The 23062-nt window shown below is 42.6% G+C and overlaps 1 protein-coding gene across 4 annotated transcripts in view; it reads right to left on the reverse strand.

Moving 5' to 3' along the window:
- Positions 1-2970: 2970 nt before the first annotated feature.
- Positions 2971-23062, reverse strand: part of JAZF1 (JAZF zinc finger 1) — a 417486-nt gene continuing 397394 nt past the window's right edge. For all 4 annotated transcript variants that reach the window (XM_068236061.1, XM_068236062.1, XM_068236063.1 and 1 more), the window contains one exon: positions 2971-14973. In XM_068236061.1, the coding sequence (XP_068092162.1) occupies positions 14797-14973 (177 nt within the window). In that variant the 3' untranslated portion in view covers positions 2971-14796. The remainder of the gene's footprint in view (positions 14974-23062) is intronic.

Here is a 23062-nt window from a genome sequence, read left to right on the forward strand (position 1 = left end):
GTATGGAGCACAACTTTAAAATATCATGTATGCTGTGTTAGCAGTGCGGTGCAACAGAATCAGTTGGAATAACATGAGAGTGCTTTACAACATATTGTGCACATTAACAGTTGCAGTGAAGCATACTTTGTATAAACGGTATGTGTCATACCGCACGCATAATGTGAAATGCAGTTTTTCCCCTCCATTGTGAACCTGCTTTTAACAGGATGTGTAACATCAGAGTGTGACAGAAGCTTACAGAGGAAATTCATGGACTTTTTCATTGGTTAAAAATATCTAATTTACAAATATTTTAAATTATTTTTTTTATCCTTTAAAACGACTCATTACAGTGAGAAGCTGCAAGGAGTAGAAAAGCCCTCCCATGCATTTCTGCAAATAAAATTGCCTACCAGAGACTTGTCAGCAAACTGACCGCAGAAATACTTCAGTGAATATTCAAAAACTTCTGCAGCCAAGACATTTTAAAGTGCTGCGTAATATGTTGGCACTTTATAAATAAAGTGAACCCAAAGTGAAAATAAACTGATGAGATAAACAATTATATTTATCATCCTCCTCCTAAAAATTACTTTAAAGGACACCCGAGGTGAAAATAAACTACATAAAAAGTAATTTTTAGGAGGAGAATAGAACAATTGTTTAAGATATCCCACAGTTTTATTTTATATTTAAATCTACTTTTTACTGTTTTATTGTTATTTCTCAATGACACATTCATTAACGTATGCCAGTGCTAAAATCCATGACCCTTTATGTCTCTTTCCTGCTCTCCGAAGCCATTTTCTGGTAGGAAAGTGTTTTATAGTTTTAATTTCTAATCAGTGAGGCTCACACTGTAGTCTGACCCAGTCCTGACTCAGACAGGAACTGCCACTTACATACCTGATTAACTCTTTCAAGCAGAGAAAAAAAAAAAAAAAAGAACACAGCATAGTTATTTGTGTGCTTGTCACATGTCACCTCGGGTATCCTTTAAGAGAGTCTGAAGTGTTTTTTTCCCCCTCTTTTATTAGTCAGTCATCTTCAGCATTAAGATACAAGCTGATTCACCACATCCCCACGGCAGAACGAGGTATTTATCCCCCTGAAATGCCGGGGCAAAATTCTGCAATTGCAGAATTTTGCTTCCTGGTAGAGGCAGAGCTGTGCATAGTAGCTCTGCCTCTTATCTAGTCAATCTCCACCGATCTCTGCCTCCCCCCGTCCTTCTGTCTTCTTTCACTGAGAGGGGCGGGGAGAGGCGGAGATTGACTGAATAAGAGGCAGAGCTACTATGCACAGCTCTGCCTCTACTGGGCAGCAAAATCTGCAACTTCAAAAGTTGTGGAATTTTGCCCCGGTATTTCAAGGTGATAAATACCTCGTTCTGCTGCGGGGATGCGGCGAATCAGTTTGTATCTTAATGCTGAAGATTACTGATTAATAAAAAGAGAAAAAAAACACTTAAGTCTCTCTTTAACTACCTGCGGACTGAGCGAGTGCGAATCTACGTCGGGCAGGGGGCGCTGCGGTCCTGACCGGACGTAAACTCTACGTCCCATTGACCACGCGCCCCTGCCCGTCTCCGCCGCTCGGCCCGCTCTGCCCCCGCCGCTCGTTGCTGCCCTGCCGCCTCTATGACAGCAGAGCACTGTGAGCCGGGCAGGAGCCGTTTTCATTGGCTCCTGGCCCTGTCATTCATGTAAGCCGCTCTCATTGGCTTACATGGAGTGACAGGGTCAGGAGCCAATGAAAGCGGATCCAGACCGGCGCACAGCGCTCTGCCGTCATAGCGACGGCAGAGAGAGCAGCCTGCGGCGAGGACAGAGCGGCGGATCATTGCGGCGATTCATCGGGAAGCGGCGATTTACGGGACCAGCACCCTCTGGTCCTTAAGGGGGCAGAGGGTGCTGGTCCAGAAAGGGTTAAGTATCCCATGGTTTTCTTTTATATTTAGGCTGGTTTCACAGTGGGACGTTACAGGCGCACGTTAGAGCAGCCTGTAACGCAGCCCAGTGCACAGCAATGAAAAATCAATGGGCTGTTCACAGTGCCCACGTTGCGTTACATAGTAACGCTGCGCCACCAGACAACGTACTGCATGCAGTACTTTCTAAGCGGCAGAGCCGCGTTAGACTGCTTGCACATGCTCAGTACGGGTGGGGTTTTTTTATTCTGGAGGCGGAGAGGAGGCGGGGAGAGGCCGCTACGTAGCCAGGCACATGGCTACTTTAATATTCACTGCACTTGCAGTGTTTTCTTCTTGGAGCGGCCGCTGATTGGCTGGCGGGACCACGTGATGCAGAGAGCTCCGCTCACGTGGTCTCCGCAGTGCCTCCGACAGAGCAGGCGCACCAAGAGCTGCATGTAACGCGGCTCTTGGTAGCGTCCTGCTCCAACACCACCAGGCGTTGCGTTAGGGGCACGTTATGCGACCTTAACTTCACCTCTAACGCAACATCCTGGTGTGAAACCAGCCTTAAACATTTACAAAGTAGGTTGAATGTTTTACTATCTCTAATTAGTGGCAGCCTATTAAGTGTCCCAGAGTTAGAAAAAGGTCAATAGTTCATGTATTTTATCTCTCCCTGACCTCAGAAGTTGTATTCTGCCAGGAAAACTTTTATCGCTGTAATTTTCTTATCAGCAATGCTTACTATGTTCCCGTCACTTCTATGCCTAGAAATGAACTCTTTCAGGCAGGAAAATAAACAAGTAAAACAGCCTGGTTATTAATGTTTTGTAGTGTACATACACTTTTATCTATCTGATCATGTCACATCACCTCAGGTACATTTAAATGGACAATAAATTCTTATTCAGTACCCAATCCAATGAAAGTTCCCAGAGACAGAATTTTATTTCCTGAGTGATTATTAGGTGCATATTGTGTGTACAGTTTCCCTCTCAGCGTGCTTTTATGAGTCTGTATGCCACTCTTATCACCTTTAAAACTACAAGGAAAAAATAATGAGGCTCTTGTACTTGTTCTCAGTCAGAGGCAGTTTATTCTTTACTTTGATTTACATTTATAAGCAGCTTTGACAGGAGTTCTTGATTCCTTAATTTGCCTTCTGTTTGAAAATGTAAAGCCCCCTGTCACCTTCACACGTACTCTTTCCCCGACAAAACATAGGAAAATATAATTTAAACACACTTTTCACAGACACAGTACAATACATTCACTATACACAATGTAACAAAATAGTCCCATCCTTACCTGTTTAATAATACTGTCACACTGAGTAGGTAAATAGAAACTGGAATTTCAGTTTTATAGCTGAAAAGAATTTACATGCAACAATGATATTATTTTACAACTGTTTAGCTATGGAGCAAACATCCTGCCCGGAATATAAAGTACATTGCCAGAAAAGATATATGAGTTTTTGTTTCCTTGCAGGGCTGCCAACCATGAGGCAGATAACAAATAGCCAAAAAGGGTTTGCTGTATAATGCTTGTCCTTTCATCGCCATGTCTGGATCAGCCAGCACAGTGAAATGGAGCACAGAGTGGTTTGAGACCTGAGGAACAATGGCCTAAACTGAGTGAGGGCCAGAACACACCAAAAAACAGCGGATCTGTAAACGCTAGCGGTTTTTGAAGCGGTTTTTGAGAGTGATTCTAGGCATGCTTAGATTTTCTAAACCTGCCTAGCGTTTTTGTGTAGCAGATTTTATATTTTGTTACAGTAAAGCTGTAACTGAACAGCTTCTGTAACAAAAACGCTTGGAAAACCGGTTTGATCTAGCATTTTTCAACTTTCCTATACTTTACATTGAGGCAGAAACTCTTTAGAAATCTCAAAAATGCTGCAGCCCCCGAGTTTGCGTTTGGGGGGCAAAACGAGCTGCTCTGGTGTGCATCAGCCCATTGACTAACATTAGCCAAACCCCCCCCCCCCCGAAAGCTTTTCTTGCCTAGTCTTTGAAACTTGCAGGGATTTAACACAAGCCTGTACATTTTCACAACTTTGGTTCCTAGTGAATTAAATGCCAGCCCATTAAATTAGAGATTTTTATTTATACCATCACCAGAGGAAATTTGTATTCTATTTTATTTTACTGACACAACATAGTATTTGCAAATACCAGCGACGGTCTGTTATTTTTGCCTATTGTGAAATGATGTTTACAGCAGGTGATGTGTTAAATATTGGGCTTACGTTTTACATAAAAAGAGTCACTGGCAAGTGATGTTAGTAGTACTGGGTAGGGGAACCACTGGACAATTTGTTATATTTTTCAAAGTCTTCACACTGAATCAGTTGCTGTCAGTCATAACTGAACAGACAACTCATATAGTTCTTAGCTAATCAGTGATCTGCAAACTTGGCTCTCTAGCTGATAGAAACTACGAGTCCCAAAATGCACTTGCCTTTATGAATCATGACTGTGGCTGTCAGACTCCTGCAATGCATTGTGGGACTTGTAGTTCCTTAACAGCTGGAAAGCCAAGTTTTCAGATCAGTGGCTTAGGTGAAGTAAGTGTCAGGCAGGGAACGCACTTGACTGTTTTCGTGCGCGTTTTCTGCACAGAAAAACTGAGAACTCTGACTGATATTCTGCATGATGATTCTGCACATTTTGTCAGTTTTCTCTATCAATTACATCAGTTGCTGTGAAAAAACGTGCGCGTTTTCCTGCATAGAAACACTTGGTGTGCAGAAAAACGCGCGCAGAAAACTGAAAGACAAGTGTGTTCCCTGCCTCATATAAATAATGCATTAGGCTAAGTAGTTCCGCACATATGACTGGTTGCTGTAGGTCATGACATGTTAAAAAAATGTAACTTACAGCAGCGATAGGTGGGTCTGTTGCATGATCCAGTTTCAGCTTTGGGCGAGTCCACTATATGCATGTTGCTGCTTGTGACAGCACTGCCCACACAATTTGCATAGGCATGTACCAACCTCTGCATTGCAAATGGATCACATTTCCTTCATCAAAACAAATGCATATTGCAATTACATGGCAAGTTTACGGGGCCAGTTCACACTTGCAATAGCAAAACGCAATCGCCCAGCATTTGCCATTTGTGATGCTATTTTTTTTTAGCGATTGTACGACTACTGTGCTTTTGGTCTAGAAACGATAATCTCATTGCGATTGCTCTAAAAATGCTACATGCAGCGTGTTTGCGGTTTATATAAATCGCAGTGCTGCAGTGTGAATAGTTTCATTGAAATTCATTGGCATGTCGTTTTGTCTAACGCTGGTAATCAGCAAAGTGCTGACAAAAAGCTCCAGTGTGAATGTGGCCTATGGCCAGTTTTGGACCCCCTCCCCAAAAAAAACAAAAAAACAAACCCCAAAACCCTAAACTCTGTTTATTTTGTTGCTTCATCTTTAGTGGCTTGTATAAGTTACATGCTTTATTTGATCCCTGCACAGAATAGGAAATAACGGGTATACACAAGCTTCTTGTGTCTGCCTCAGGCGCATACATTGTCACATTGCTGAGCTGATTGCAGCAAAGCATCTGTGTGTGACACACAGGGACATCAGACGGGTGCACTTAGGCACTGTGCAGTAGTGCTTTATGACATTGCACTGCTGCATGCGCTACCATGCACAGCGCAGTGCTGTCCACTATAGTGAAATGGGGCCAGTGTTACAACACGTGTCTGTAAGATGCACACTCACCTGCATTGCATAGCCACACAAGGAGCATTGCATAGAGAATAGCATGAAACCTCCCTGGCCTTAGCAAGAAACCATAGACATAAGGTGGAGGACCTTCACACACACTCCGCCCCCCCCCCATCTTCCTTAAGTGGCTGTTCAGTAATGTCTGTAGAGGCGTGTCTATTCAGAATTACCCTATCAGAATCTGTAGCAGTTAATCTCTGTCATTTGTAAAGATTACTGTAGGCCTCTCATTACACAAGCAAGGCATGATCCAGACACGTTAATGGAAGTCAGGTGAAGTGAGTTTACCTCCAGCACATGCAGCACACACACTTGGCTCACAATATGCATCTTGGCTGGCTCACTGAGGTGACCTGTAAGGCTGCTAAACCAATAACTCCGTCTGGAATGAAATGAACAGTACAAGGCAGTCAAAAAGGAAAGAAAAGTAAAAATAAATGTTTACAAATAGTCCAGTATAAACATCAAAAGGAGAATCTCTTCAAATCCCACCCAATGTCAGAGTCTCCTTTCAATGTGTCAAATTTAGGGGTCAGATAACCTCAAATTATTGGCATTGCAGAAAGCATGAGCTTTGTTGGCAATTGAGAACTACAAAGTGCTTTATATGCCTCCATGTCAAAATGGAGACCTTCCAAAATTTACTAAAATAATAATAATACTAATACTAGAGGCAGCACTGCATGTTTGTAACAACAAAGGATACTTGTGGGTGTGGCCTAAGGTCTGGATCAATACTTCAATGTTCCTGAGAAGAATGGAAACTGAAGGCTCTGGGAAGGGCTTAAACTGGGTGAGTGTGTGTGAGAGATTGTCAAGCTGAGGGTGAGGGACATCTACTACACTATGCTGTAAACATTGTACAGTGGTTGACTGGAACTCTAGTCCTCATTTTATTTACCGGTTTGCAGTAAATGCTGGATAGAAAATCCGGCATTCGTGATGCTGAACTAAACCGAAAGTAAATGCGACTCAAAAACAAAGCATACTGGGGGAGGGCAGTGCAGGAATTCTGGGTAGAGCCTGGAAAATGGAGCAACAACAGCACGCTACAGATGTACTCAGCAGCAGCAAGTTACCACGGGTCTACAATATTAAGTAAATGTTATTCCTACAACATTTATACAGCACTGAAGACACACCGTAAAAAACTGGTACAGGTCATGTATCAGCACTACTTAATGGCTTTCACCATCCAATAATACCATCAATGATGTTTTGTAAGCCTGAATGCAGATCCAGCTGCTTCTTTGTGACATAAATGCACATGAGATGTCATGCTGCCTACAGCCTGGAGGTGTGTAGCTTTCTAACATAAAGCTTCCTCTCTCTTACATAATATAATCATGTGACCAGCACATGACTCCCAATAGCTTAGGATTACGAACAGTGCAAACATTGATGCCCAACTCTGGCTATAACTTTCAGTTGTGGATAGTGCAGAATAATGTCTTTTGTACAATGAGGAAGAGCCTGAGACAGTGATTTATTTCCTCGCACCTCCTGTCTCATATGGTCACTAGAGCAGGAAGTGTAAGGTATGCATCAGTCACACAACCCAAGAAGGCCACAACAGGTCCCTCTTTACTCTATCCAAAACCAATAACAAAGGGTTTGGACTTCCAGTGAGCATTGAGTCTTATCAGCATGGCTTATCTGAGTTATGCTGGATACACACCATGCGTTTCCGCGTTCGATGCGGCCGTCGATACGCGTCGATTCGATTATTTCCGACATGTCCGATTCAAGCTTCGATGGATCGTTAGGTTGATTTGCCATACTTTACATGGCAATCGACCTAAAAATCATCGAAATTCGTTAGGAAATGCTCGGAAATAATTGACGCGTATCGACGGACGCATTCGACGCGGAAACTCATGGTGTGTATCCAGTATTAAGGGAATATAGCCGAATCTACGAACATGACTTGGATTTATTAGGTGGCAATCCTAGCCCTCTTTCGTACAACAGAGAGACGGTGGAGCAATTTTCTTGGCGTTATGGAAGTAAGATGAGCAAGAGGAATTTTGTGTCCAAGCAGGCCGTCTGAATGCAGCTGCTAAATTCTTCTCTATCAGAGATGGAAGAATATTCCGTAGAATATTCTATCATGAAATGTATGGACTAGACACCCTCAAATCTTGGTTATTACTACTGGACAACACTCTTGCTTCCATACAAGTCTGGCCATTAGGGACCAACATTCCCCCAAAAAATCTACATTAATTCCATTGTTGTTCAAACTTGCAATGCTGCTTGAAATAATATAACCATAATTCATGCTTCTTCAGTGATAAAGCAATCCTTTACTAAAGGGAGCACGTTTTTCAGCAGCTGTTTGTCAGCTTCGTATGCTAAATCCAATTACATGGAGCTGTAAATACCATAATATTATTTTATGTGTGTCTTGTCCACCCAGTTAGAAGTAAAGATAGCTTCCCTGGCGTGGAGTAAACTTTACACCCAATAGTAACACTCTCAACTTCATAAACAATTAGGACATCGTATTGGCAACCTCGTTCACTAAAGTGAGTTGGCCACAAATGACATTTCCCTCTTCCTGTGGCCCCCGTGGGACACAGTGTCACAATCTCAACACAATATTTGACCTTTGTTTGCAAGTTGCATACAAAAATTTTGAGCACTTTTAAATGGTAACAAAAATAGGATAAGCAAGATAATAGGAAAACAATAACAAGCACAACCTTTCTATGTATGTTATCTAAGTATGAAAATATTTTTTCTTATAATATGTTAAACATTCTTATTTATATTTCCATTACCTATGCAACTAATACCAAATATACTGAGCTAAGGGCCATGACACATGGTGAATTTCCGGGCTTATGGCACAATCACCAGTGAGTAATCGCCTATAGGCATTCCTATTACAATGGCGGGAGATGTCAACTGCTAATAGCTATAGTAATATAGCTGTTTCCATAGCCGTGATGGTATTGTCTGTTCCAGCTACTAAGGCGTGTTGTGGCCCACCACCGTAATATAAACGCATCCAGGCCATTGCCCACTGGTGACGAGCATTGCTGAACGCCATATTGCCTTTGTGCCATGGCCCCAACAAGTAAGGCAGGTTAACGAGTCTGCATGTGGTGAGAATTTGGTATTTAATGCACATTAGGCACCTGTCATAAGAAGACGTGGCAGGACCAATGTGCTAAAACAAAGAATCAGCCACAATAAGACCCAATTTATCTTGAGCTTTTCAGGTTCAGAGTTCTATCTGGAATGCTTGATTTGGAGATTTCAGGCTAAAAGATCTTTCCGTGATTCAGTTACGGGGATAACGAAATGGACCCCCCTTCTCTTATTCAGATAACTCACCAGAAACGCATGCTTATCCCTCTGCTTTATACATTATGAGAACTGAAGTTTGATAATGCCAACACAATGAGACTCTAGTACAATTATTTGGTAGTGCTGCAATACCAGACGTCACCCACAGGTGGCCATAAAGAGAAAACAAAGTCCATAATCAAGTAGAACTCAAGGGGTTAAAACTATTTTTTCTTTTTCTGTTCAGGAAGTCACATTTAACATACTTCCTCTTATCGGTGATCTCTAGTATGCCTGTCCTTATAATAATGGTAGCACAGTTACTGCTGGACAGTGTTCCCATAGCCAACCTTCAGAAACCGGTGACCGCAAATTTTCCACTCCTCATTACAGAGTCACTAGTGAAATAATGTTCCATTAATACACCTGTGCTCCCACCCAGACGTGTAGAAAACATACACTGTCAGTGGCCCCTAAATCTGGCCACATGTAGCAATCTCATTTCATTATCTATTAAGTCTAGATAGGAATGGGTATAGATCTTAACATGTGTAGGCTTACATTAGATTCAGTGTAATCAAGAACTGTATGCGTTGTATTTTTTTTTTTTTATCAAGCAAATCTGAAGCGAAAATAAACGTATGATATAATGAATTGTATAAGTAGTACAGCTCAGAAATAGAACATCAGCAGCAAAGGAGAGTCTCATCTTGTTTTCCAGTACAGAAAGAGTGAAGAAAGTTTAGTTATCTATGCAAAAGAGCTTCTCTGAGCTCTGCAAGAGAGTCCTGTTTTCTGAAGCACTTATCTCAACCTGTCTCTCACTGTTTTTTGATTGTTTAAGGTTTTACTGCAGGAAAGTTCAAAGGGCCGTTTGCTCTGCTCTGTTTTATAGTTTAAATACAAAGTGTTGTTTGTAAACCGCAAATGATAGAATGATGCAATGTTATTAAAAAACTGTTTCATAACTGGAAATAAAAATATGAGACTGTTTTCTTTGCTATTAATGTTCTATTGATTATCCGTACTACACATACAATTAATTATCTCATAAGTTTATTTTCGCGCCAGTGTCCCTTTAAGTTTTGATCAGAGTTAGGCATTATTAGAATGTCAGAATTGTATTCCTTTCTGTGGTACAATAGGTTATTTTTACCTTCACTTCCTGTTTTTATTATTGTTTGTGCCCCTACCAGGGAAATAGCCTCCCTTGCTTTCCCAGTGCCTAGGCATTTTCATAGATATCCAGCACTAGAATCCCCAGGACTCAAGCAGAAAGGAAAGAATATCATATGTTTTATCAACAATATTTAGGTAAGAGTTATGTAAATGGCTACGTTTGCTTAAATAAGATGAATAAAATTTAATTCAATCTTAACATGATGTGGAGCTGGCTGAACCCAGCAATCCATTCCTTTAATTAGATATCGATTGATCACTGTACCTTTTCCAATAGATTTACATGATCTACAAACATTTTCAGGGGACAACAATGGCAGCCTGCATGTTCCTCTGATAATGAGTTACTTCAATAAAGCAAGATGAGTGCCGTTAGTCAGGAAACATGGCAATTCTTTCAGGATAGTGGATTTCTGATATTTGTGTGCTTTCCTATATTAAACATCAATGCTCCTGTGGGAGTCTACAATCCCTAATTTGATTGGTTTCTATGCTTTAGAACAGGGGTCTCAAACTCAATTTACCTGGGGGCCGCAGGAGGCCAAGTCAGGATGAGGCTGGGCCGCATAAGGAATTTCACAATCGTGGTGCATCGCTGCCTCTGCCCGCCCCTCTCACTCTTCCTTCACAGAGAGGGGCGGGGAGAGGCGGCGATCCGTGCGGCGATTGACGTCAGGAGGGGCAGAGCTGAAGCTGAAAGCTCTGCCCCTTCCAGGAAATGCCGGCGGATTGCCCCCCGGGCGATTTGGGGGCTCTGCAGCCCTCGTTTAGCGGCGGGGATGCAGCGGATTACTTGGGAGCACTGAAGCGAACTATAAGGAAGCTTTTGCCAGCGAGGGCCACAAAATATTGTATCAAGGGCCGCAAATGGCCCACGAGTTTGAGACCCCTGCTTTAGAACATTAGGGTTTGTTGGCTAATTGCTCTGTTCTTTAAAGGAAACCAAGTGACAAGAATAGACAGAGCCTGCCACTTTATTCCCTTCTACATTTTAAATTGCAGTTGTTTAGCTGTGGTGCGGACCTTCAGTAGTCTCTCAGGCTGGGTTCACACATGAAAGGTGCCCAGGCCTGTCCTGACAGTATTTGACAGTTGGCATCAATTTTGTGTGAGTTTTCTATGGCTGGGTTCACACATAAAAGCTGTACATTTCCAGTCCAGTCCTGTCAGTTTTGTATCAGTTTTCTGTGGCTGTGTTCACACATACAAGGTGTACAGTTCCAATCCTGTCAGGTAAAACTGATAGAAAACTCATGCACAACTGACAGGACTGGACCAGAAATGTACAGATTTATGTGGGAACCAAGCCTCATTCCTATATTCAGCCATCACAATGTCTGATCTGCACTGCTCAGTAATAATTCAAGGGAATAAAGATGGTAGCCTTTATGTCCCATTCACTGCTACATTCCTTCAAATAGGTTCTGTTACTGGTTTAAAGCAGAACTCCATCTCCAGAACCAATTTTAAGGAAGTATAGAACAAATACAAATCATTTTTTTGCTCTACACTTTTTTTTTGCTCGCCACAGTTATCCAGTTATTGTGACAGAAAAGTGTTAATCACAGATCCGTGGTGATGTCTTATAGAATTGACGATCAATTTTGCGGATTGACATTTTAATAAATATGGTGATCTTAACGATAGCGTTATTTCAGCAGAAATAGTGCAACTTGTCTGGTGAGGAGATGATCAGAATCTTTATAAACTGGGCCCAGCGTTCTTTATATGGTGTGTTGCCAAACCAGTGCTGGAAAGAGATTGGGAAACCTGTATACACTGCAACCCTACCATTATCACGGCCACCAAGTCAAATCTGGCATAAGGTCACTCTGGATTGCCCTGCTATTTTAAGGGTAAAAAGAGGAAAAATGGACCCTGGACCTGCTCGGATGTTTGAATATACTGGATGCTCATCCCAACATCAATAAATATGAGCAAAGGTTTTCCAGAGCCACCTACAGGTCCAGAGTTGGGATAAGGCAACATAGGCTGGGCCATCTTTTGTAATTTTGTTTGTTCACTTTTCTTCTTCTACTCATTTTAGTACTAATTATGAAAATTGTAGAGAATTAATTGGGGTAAAATGTCCCATCAGGCAGGGTATGCCATGCTTTGACCAGATTCTGCTTCCATAGTGAAGCAGTAGCCTCCCCAGAGACGATGTATGGATGTCCACCTCCATCAGACAGGCTGGGCACCTTTCTGCTCAGAACAGTGGGTATTTTCTTATAATTATTACTATTACATAGTATTTATAAAGGGCCAACATCCATACCTTAGTCATGCATCCATCATAGTCTAAGGCCAATTTTAGGGGGCAGCTAATAAACGTATCTGTATGTTTTGGGATGAAGGAGGAAATCAGAGTGCCCAGAGGAAACCCACACAGACACAGGGAAAACATACACACTTCCTTGCACATAGTGCCTGGCTAAAATTTGAACCAGGGAGCCAGCTGCACGGCGAGCGTGCAATCCACAACAACACCACCGTGTATTTGGAAATACACTATCTTTCTGTGTGCAATACTTGTTCTTTAGCCGAGTGTATGTGTGTGTGTGTGTGTGTGTTTGACGGTTGGGGGGGGGGGGGGGGAGCACATGACTGGAGTCTGGTCTTATCCAGCCTCCTGCCTCAGAATTGCCATAAATAAGGGCCCTTTCACGCTAACTCCATTGCGTTGCGTCACAACCAACATCACTGCGTTGCAACGCATTACAATGATATTACTATAGGGCGTTCTACATCTAGCGCGGTGTGGGGGTCCGAACGCAGTAACGCACGGCATGCCATGTGTTTACAGTGTCAGTGAAGCATACTTTAATTGTACTGTATGCCTTACTATAGAGTCCCACCGCAATGGTAATTCGTGGTGCGACTTTTGGTCATATTGCGGTTTTATCGCAATGCAACTGAGTTGTGTGAAAGGGCCCTAAACCTGAAGAGCAGCAACATCTATAATGCTTTACCATGGTTAGATCTATAGTTATGTCATTTTGAGCATAAGCTGATAACTTTAAAAAAGAAACAGTGTCCAGCGATAGCTTATATTTCCTTTGTCTAATTACACTAATGCCTAGATAATTCTACAGTTACCTGCAGAAAATATACTTCATGTACGTACAAAGATAATTCTCAAAGTGCAAATGTCAACACATTAGGGAAGAATGTGCCATTAAAGAAGGCAAGGAGCAGTATACAAACGAAATGATTCATATCAACCAATCAGAATTCATATATTACTGTTCTGATTACAATGAACAGATTTCTGATTGGCTGTTACAGATTACCACACACTGTGAATACTCTATGGCAATAACCAGATACTCTGTCACTGTATTTGGTTTATGAACGTCAGCACATCCAGACAGATCTGTTTGGTAACTATGAACGAATGTTGCTATCCTCTGTACTGTTATGCATGTCCTTGGTTCTAGAATTTGCTTGCAATGCTAGACTAATCCATGACCAATTGTGGACATTTTTTTCTTTCCTAAAAAGGACTTGAGAATCAGTAGAGAGGCAAATTCTGTATTCCTGAGCCAGAGTCTGCACCTCCAGGCGGCAAGTTGGTGAGGCAATATTGTACCCTTGTGTGATGTCACCCCCCTGTGACAAAGCTGCAGCGTGACTTCATGGAAGGACCGGCCCTGAATTGGTTACTAGCCTAAACTTTTTAAAGCAGCTGTTTGGTTGCTCTTGATTACAGCATCTTATTGCTCTCTGCACAATATTATGTATTTAATAAAGCCCTAGTATCAAAGATAAACAGTCATTGATTACAAATGACAGAACGCTAATCCCTCCCTTGTTTGTAAAACTAGACCAATATTCCTTCAGTTCCTATGCTCTCCTGACTCCCTTGTCTACACAAGGCCTGTATGTAGTTATGGTCATGTCTAGGAGCACTCATGGAGCAGCATGTGATCAGTTTAGTCAGATGATAGATATATAAGTCTCTGATTTGCTAGTCATGATCATGTGCTAAAGCAGGATGTGATCACAGCAAACCAAATCTTTGCAAATCTATCAGCTAATCAAAGAAATCACATGCTTCTCCATGAGTTCTCCTAGACATGCCCATCACTGCCTGTATGTTTCACTGACAGGATCCGTCCTGCCCTTCACATAACACTGATCAGCACTTTATGATTGACTATGATGATTTTAGCAAGGGGAGAGAGGACCATGCGTCTCCCCTGTACAATGTGTCCTCCTATTACTCTTGTAGCACCTTATTACAGGAACAGAAAGGGTCTGATCATTAATGTTGGCAAGGTATGAAAAAACATGTGTCTTTTCTCTATATAAAGTACCTATCTTCCATAGAAAATGGTCAACAACCATTTAGACTGTCCAAACATCAACCACTAGTGGCATGTCAGTATGGCATGATAGTGACGGCACTGGCTTTCTCTGTACAGACACAACACTGCTCATGAAGCAGAATGCTAAATCCACTGTGCATTGGGGTCCACACACTTTATCAGACCATTCCAAGCAACTGGAATCCGTCCATTAAAGTATGCACTGAGGTTCCGTACAACCTCTGAGCTTCCCCTTCTCCCCAAAGACAACAGAACTGAAAATAACCCCCCAAAATAGAGAAATGGAATGGGAAGTTGGCTATTATTAAATTCTCATCTGCTGGTGAGGGTTTCTTGGCACAGATGTCTCCAGCTTTTATTGCTGCATTTTCCTGATGATGTCCGCAGAGACGGGAGGATGGAAATTGATTGTGTGATGACGGAGGCCCTGAGCTGTCTTGTAACTCTTGCCGCAACGGCATTTGAAGGGTTTCCGGACTCGTATTTGTGTTCGGTGGCCGTTCTTGGCATGGTACTTAATACCATTTACATTCTGCGGGAGAGAAGAAGACAAAATGTAGCTGGTTAGACCATCGCTGCTGCGGATAAAGCATCATCGCTCTGCCATTTCACCTATATGAAAGAAGCTGTTCTTGTTACTGATTAACAAGTTCCGAGGAAAAGCAGTATGGATTATACATTCATAAACAGACCATTACCTTCTATAACTAAGAATAACTAGGCATACACAAACAAGGGCTTTCCACGGCAGAAACACAAATAATGCTTGGACATTTGCAAAATATGCTATTCTGTTAATTTATGCAGAAGAGTACAACGGGAACAAAAATGAAGATTGTAAAAAAAAATGAAAATAAACATGATGTCATCTGTAAAAACATGCAATTCCCACTAGTTATTCTTTTATTAAGTTTGTGTGTGTTGTGTTTGATTTCTCTGCCTTCTTTAGTGTGGGTCTTCCATTGAGAAGGTTGATTATTGTCGGCTGGTGGACGGCTCGTAATTTGTGATGGTCGAGTCTAGGAGAACTCATAGAGAAGCATGTGATCATTTTGATCATCTGATAGATTTGCAAAGCTCTGATTTGCTGTGATCGCATCCTGCTTTAACACATGATCATGACTGGCAAATCAGAGACTTACATATCTATCACCTGACCAAACTGATCACATGCTTCTCCATGAGTTCTCCTAGACATTACCATCACTAGCTGTTGTGTGTTTACCCCGATCTTAGGGAAAAAAGAATGGATTACCAGCAGCCTTTAATGTTTCTTCTCAGTATGAAAATTAGCAGCCCATTGGCTATGCATTTGCTATGTAAAACAAGCATTTTGTTGAACTCATATTTGGAAAGATTATACTGTGTAATATGTGAGCTGGGAGGTGACATAAATCCCATGTTTTGTAAGTACACCAACCAATGGTGATTTACAGTATTTGCTAGTCACAGCAGCTTTACTGAATTAAGTGCACAAGGCTCATAAGGAAAACTCTGGTTGTTCTGCATAGCCTGAATATCATGAGAGCACACAGCAATCAAAGGAGGCTGGAAGAAATGCTGTCCATAGAAGCTTATGTATTTCTTCATCAGTTATATCATTAAATCCTCCACAGCTGCACCTTTTATTTACCTGAGTATTTATTATTATTATTATTATTATTATTTATTAGATTTATATAGCGCCAACATATTACGCAGCGCTGTACAATAAATAGGCTTACAGACAATGATAACAGGGTTGACAGAACAATACAGGTAACGGACCATAGATACAACAATACAGGTAATAGCAATAAGATACACAACACAATGCAGATAATAGTACAATGCCAGATCATAAACTGGAATGGTAGTGGTAAAAAATTACCAGTTCCAAATTCTGGGTAAAGTGCACACAGTCAAGTATGATACACAAGGGAAGAGGGCCCTGCCAAAGGCTTACAATCTAGAGGGAGGGGCTGGTGACACAAAAGGAGGGGGTGCATCAAGAAGTTATTGGCAGAAAGGATTAGGGTAGTGTCGAGTTGATGTAGGCCTCCTTGAAGAAGTGAGTTTTGAGTGCTTTTTTGAAGGTGTTGAAGGTGGGAGCAAGCCTGATGGGCAGCGGGAGAGAGTTCCACAGGATAGGGGCAGCTCTAGTGAAGTCCTGCAGTCTGGCATGGGAGTGCGAGATGCGTGGGGTGGTTAAGAGGAGGTCGTTGGAGGAGCGAAGTGGGCGGCCAGGTGTATATCTGCTGACCAGGTCAGAGATGTAGGTTGGGCAGGACTTGTGTAAGGATTTGTATGCCAAACATAGGATCTTGAAGTTGATTCTGAAGTGAATTGGAAGCCAATGAAGGGATTTGCGTAGGGGAGTTGTGGAGACAGAGCGGTGGGAGGAGTAGATGAGTCTGGCTGCTGCGTTCATGATGGATTTTAGGGGGGCGATGCGGTTTTGAGGAAGGCCTGACAAGAGGGAGTTGCAGTAGTCCAGGCGGGAGATGATGAGGGCATGGACAAGGAGTTTGGTAGTGTCTGGGGTCAGGAAAGGCCGGATCTTGGAGATGTTGCGTAAGTGGAAATAGCAGGCTCTAGCTACGGTTTGGATGTGGGAGGTGAAGGAGAGGGCCGAGTCTAGGGTGACACCCAGGCAGCGGGCTTGTGTGGTTGGATGAATGATTGTGCCATTGACAGTGACATAGAGGTCAGTGGGGGGTGAAGCAGCACGGGGCGGGAAGATTAGGAGCTCAGTCTTATCCAGGTTTAATTTTAGGAACCTGGCAGACATCCACGATGAAATAGCTGAGAGACCAGAGGATACCTTCTCCATGGTGGTGGTGGAGAGGTCAGTGGTATGGAGGTAAATCTGGGTGTCATCTGCATATAGGTGATAGTTGAAACCCAGAGAGGAGATGAGTTTTCCTATGGAGGCGGTGTAAATGGAAAACAGCAGGGGACCAAGAACAGAGCCTTGGGGGACCCCAACTGAAAGTGGGAAGGAGGTTGAGGAGGAACCATTGAAGGAGGTCTTGAAGGAGCGATTTGAGAGGTAGGAGGAAAACCATGCTAGGGCACGGTCTTGGATACCCACAGATTGCAGTGACTGGAGTAGCAGGGAGTGATCAACAGTGTCGAATGCAGATGAGAGGTCTAGGAGGAGAAGGATAGTGTATTTTCCTTCGGCCTTGGCAAGCGTGAGGTCATTGACGACCTTGGTGAGGGCAGTCTCGGTGGAGTGACCTGGCCGAAATCCTGATTGTAGGGGATCAAATAGGGAGTAGGAGTCAAGGTAATGGGTCATGCGTTGGTGGACTAAACGCTCTAGGAGTTTAGATGCAAAAGGGAGTAAGGAGATAGGACGGTAGCTGGATGGAAGTGAGGGGTCTAGTGAGGGTTTTTTAAGTAGGGGAAGTACAGTGGCCTGTTTGAAGTCAGAGGGGAAGGTACCCGTAGAGAGGGAGAGGTTAAACAGAGTGGTGAGGACAGGAGCCAGAACAGGGAAGTGAGGACGGAGGCATTTGGATGGCACAGGGTCTAGGGGGCTGGAGGTGGCAGATTTTATATTGCATTTCTCTCCTGGCGGACTCAAAGCGCTTGAACTGCAGCTACTAGGGCATATACTGTGTGTATATATATATATATATATATATATATATATATATATATATATATATATATATATATATATATATATATATATATATATATATATATATATATATATAAAACATTTTTTATTTAGACAGCCCCAAGAAACACATATACAAATTGATCTGAATGTTTAGCCCCAGTGTTTACATTGCAGTTCTAACTGATGGTCTCCCATTGTTTTTAAGTAGGAGCAGTTTGTGGTTGCAAGAGACAAAGTGGAAGTGAATAGAGATGGTCAATAAAATGCAAATAATTTTGAGATGATGCAGGATTATGCACATTTTGTATGCAAAAATATATGCAGTTTGACAATGGACCAATGGAATTTTACCTCAGCAGGATTTGATTGGTTCATTTTAAAGCTGCAAAATTTGCATAATGCTGCATCAACTCGAATTATTTGCATCTCATTGGCTATCCCTAGTGAACGTCAAGCCAGCAGCTCATGTGAAACAGCCGTTACTGTCACTATAATGAAGTGATGGGGATAGCTTGCATTTGCCAGCACAGACAAAGTTGATCTGATTTTGATGCTCTCCAATATCATGTGACTATCTCCGCTAGTGGGGTTTTGCTTTGGAGTGGAATTTATTAGCACCAGTTCAGTGAGTGTATTGCCAAGTAGGTTGGAGAATCAGTTGAATGAGGCAGTTTTCCTTTGCTGCAGTGGCTCAGTATGAAGTGAACGCTAGTTTGAGGGCAGGGGTCCTTTCAGAACTAGACAGCGTCCTGTTGCTATGGTTGCGGTGTGGGCGTTATAAAAATGAAGGCATAACTTCAAATATGTATTCATGTACATCGCATATCTTTTCTCTGAAGCATCATGCAGCGCAAGATCTTTGCAGCCACTATCTACATATTTAAAGTATTGAGCACGGGGTTAATATAGAGACACTTCTCCCTGGACTTTCGAGCACACATTGAGGAAACGCTTCTATGAATTCTCTGCATAACACACCATGTGTGAACAAAGGGCGTTCTTCAAACATGAAACAAACAAATAAAAATCATCTTCCACTTATATAAAAAGAACAAAATGTTCTGTTAATGTGACACGATCAGCAGTAAACTCTGCAGATCATAAATACCACACGCTCGTTAAGCCTGTGCAGCTGCACCGATCACTGAAGACAAATATATGGCACTCTTATCGCCGGTGGCTTCTGCACAGAAGATGGCTATGCTGCAGAAATACACAGGAGTCTGTAAAGCAGCTTCCTGCTGATGTTCGTGACATCATAGAGATCCATGTGACATCAACAGAGTGGGGACAAGGTCCTCCAGCACCCAAGGGTGAGGCACCAAATGCGCCCCTCCATCCCTCCCACCCCAGCCGTCACATACTTTTTACTATTAGTCTAAGTCGGTGCCCCAGGGCCCCCAACACCTTAATCTCTAGTTATCTGGCTTATAGTTACTGCCGTGTATCCCCTCTTCTTACAGTATTTCTCTCTGCTTCAAACACAATAGGGGAATGAGAGCTGAGTGAGTTGTGCGCCCCCTCCTACACTTGCGCCCTGAGGCTGGAGCCTCTCTCGCATCTGCCTCGGCCCTGCCCTGGACATCAAAGATTCACGCTGTCCTCAGAGGCGGGACAAGGACCTCCAGCAACCAAGGCTGAGGCACCAAATGGGCCCCTCCATCCCTCCCACCCCAGCTGTCACATACTGATAGCTATTAGTCTAAGAGGTGCCCCAGGGCCCCCAAGACCTTATAGTCTAGTTATCTGGTTTGCAGTCACTGCCATGTATCTCCTTTTCTTATTTCTCTTTGCTTCGAACACAATAGGGGAATGATATCTGTGTGAGTTGTGCATCCCCTCCTACACTGCACCCTGAGGCTGGAGCCTCTCTTGACTCTGCCTCGGCCCAGCCCTAACTGTCCTGAAGATGTCCACCTAGCTTCAGCTTCTGCCAAGTCTTCCTCATACACAGTATTTTACCTGGGTTTATGACCACATGGTTGTCTGCTGCATGGTCACAAACATATAAACTACTGTAGAACGGGATCAGGTCAATCGGGTACCACAATCTTATTATGGTAATCGGGTGACCAAGCGGTGATTTGAGCGCATTATTACATAGTAATGAATGGTTTTAAACGATCAGCTACAACTATCAGTTGTTTGGGTGCCAGGGTCTTGAGGATAGTTTTGGACACCTACTGGGGGAATGTTAGACACTTATAGCGGAGGGTTAAGGTGAGAATGGGTGCCAGGTTTGGTGGGTTGGGGGTCCATTGAGTTGGCATACTGGCCATGATCCTACATGGCAGTGGCTGGATAGTGTACTGGTTAAGGGCACCACCTTTGACATGGGAGACCAGGGTTCGAAATCCTGGCTAGGGTCAGTACCTATTCAGTAAGGAGTTCAGGGCAAGACTTCCTAGCACTGCAGGGTGGCCTCTTGAGCACGTCCCAGTGGCTGCAGCTCTTGAGCGCTTTGCGTTCGATAGGAGAAAAGTGCTATACAAATGTTCAGATTATTATTTATTTATTTTTTTTGTTTCGTTTTTTTACTTTAGACATTTTTTAATAGATTTGACATTACGTTTAATGACACCATTAAAGCTAAGGATAAAAAAGCAGGCGATTAATTTATTTTTTATTGCAATTTGATCTGATAGTGATCGATCCCCACTGCCCTGTCCAGTGCCTCATACAGTGAACAACAAATCACACTTTCCATTGATAAATGGTTCAAAATCAATCAAAAGTGAATCAGTTGGTTATGCTGGTGGAAAAAGATGTTTGCTAGATTCAAACATGGTGACCGAATTGGGCAGAAAAATCAATATGTGTATGGTCAGCTGAAATCAAACAAAAAGCTAAACCCTCTTGACTACTCATCCATTCATCTTATGGTTGCAGTGGGTGAAGCCATGGGTGGTAGCTGTGGCAGAAGCATACGTATAGTTATGCCGCCGGTGAGCTGGGCGTAGGATGAGCCGTATGACGCTCACCCTGCTGCCGCTCAAATTCCCAGTGGCATTAAAGCTAAAAAAAAGCATATAAATAAGTGAATTGGCTTCCCCCTAAATTGGACCCAGACTTTGATACATACATACATAGATATAGGACTGTGGCAGGGATTAGATTGTGAGCCCCTCTGAGGCATAGTTAAGTGACAAGACTATATACTCTGTGCAGCGCTGTGGAAGATGTTGGCGCTATATAAATACTAAATACAAATAATAATGAGATATCAATAATAGGGGATTCCTTCAAAGTTTTGCTGGGAGGCCCCATGACTTGCATTCTCTGGCTCTGGGTAGGTAGATAGATGATAGATACATGTTTGTGTGGGTTTTATCACTAAATGGGTTCCTTCCTGCTATAAATACTCGTTTTTAAATTAATAAGCAGATTGTATTTGTTAAGGCCGGCGAGTGCATATATAAGAGAGAGTCTTTGTGTGGCTGAGTTGCCAGTAGATGCCACGCCTGCAGAGAAGGAGTGAAAATGAATTATGACTGAGGACAAGACTTTGCTGAGTCCTCATAAAACGTGTTCGGTATACAAGCTGCAGGCAGGGGGTAAGCAAAGTAAAGTTGGAGCCGGATTTGTGTGAGTAAGATGGAAATAAATTCTGTTGCTATAATTAACGGAGACTCGCTACTTCTTTTTCCACTCCGCTAATGTCAACATTTTGTTGTGTGTCTTGGTGGAGCAAGCCATGGTATGAAGGTATGAGGCCAAAAACGGTGCCAATCTTGTAAAAGGGGCTTACAGCCTGGCCAAGCGGAGCTGCAGATGACAAATTATGAATTCAGACATGTCTGCTTAATAAGAGGTACAAACATGACAGATTGGGATGTGGGGCTCATGATACCCCAGTATAAAACTTCTTACACCCCCCCCCCCCTCAAGATCCCCCCCATCCCCCCTGGGGAAAAAAAGACTGCAATACAAAACACCTGAAACTAAATGACTACAAATAACAACTTGTAATAATTTATGTTCTAGGAACAGGTTTAAGAAGCAAAAATAATGTGTGGGAAGAATCCAGCAGCAACCAGTCACGCTTCATAAAAATACAGTTGATTGCTCAGTGCTTACTGCAAAAGTCTTCAGCCAGTAAGCTAGGAACACACTTTCAATAACTGTCACTAAAATAATAATTGTTTCAGAAGGCATTTTTCTGTACAAGCCCACAGCTCGCATGTAAGCTCAGTACAGTGTCTACGGAGAGGGCAGGACAAATGGGAGTCTACTGCCAGTGACAGTGGCAGGTAATAACAGTGATTGGGCATGGTTTTCAAAGCAGTCAGTGGGTGTCAAGGACTCCTGTACACACTTGAAAAAGGCACCTAAAAAGATGACCAATCATTTTTAGTGACTCAAGTTAAAAAGTGATCACAAGCCCTAAGATACCTTTGTATCTTTTTTTTTACTTGTGTCTCCAAGTTTTGGGCTTTAAGAAACAAAACACTGTAGGAGGACCAGACTTATGAAGATGCTGTATAGAAGAAGTGCTGTCAGTAAATCAAGAAAAGAGTGGTAGTAACTCATATGTACAATGTGAATTGAAGGTGGTCCCTGTAGTGGGCACACCTGAGCTGGTTTGGCCATCATGTACGGGTGGGAGCAGATGGACGTCCCAAGAACGCGTTTGTGAGAAGAAAAGCTGGAGTGAGACCCTGAGGTAGGAGGCCTAGAGTGAGATGGTTGGACAATGTACAAGAATCTGTAAAAAGGAAGCATTACAAACCCAGCACAGGATCATAAGTGCCGCTGGACTCTCTACACTTAGCAGTGGATGAGTACTAGCAATTCAGAGGCACCAATGCAGGATAAAATATACTGTATATACTTGAGTATAAGTCTAGAAATTTAGGTCTGATTCACTTCATAAAAGTATAGGGGTCGACTTATACAAGCGTCACGGGCAACACTGAGTAATGTGTGTACTAATAGTGACATTCTCATTTGTGGCAATTTACCTAGTGCTAAGTGACACTTTCTTGATAAAGGATATGCCAAGACAACA

The sequence above is a fragment of the Hyperolius riggenbachi genome, chromosome 5 (genome assembly GCF_040937935.1).
Source record: "Hyperolius riggenbachi isolate aHypRig1 chromosome 5, aHypRig1.pri, whole genome shotgun sequence".
Taxonomy (NCBI): domain Eukaryota; kingdom Metazoa; phylum Chordata; class Amphibia; order Anura; family Hyperoliidae; genus Hyperolius; species Hyperolius riggenbachi.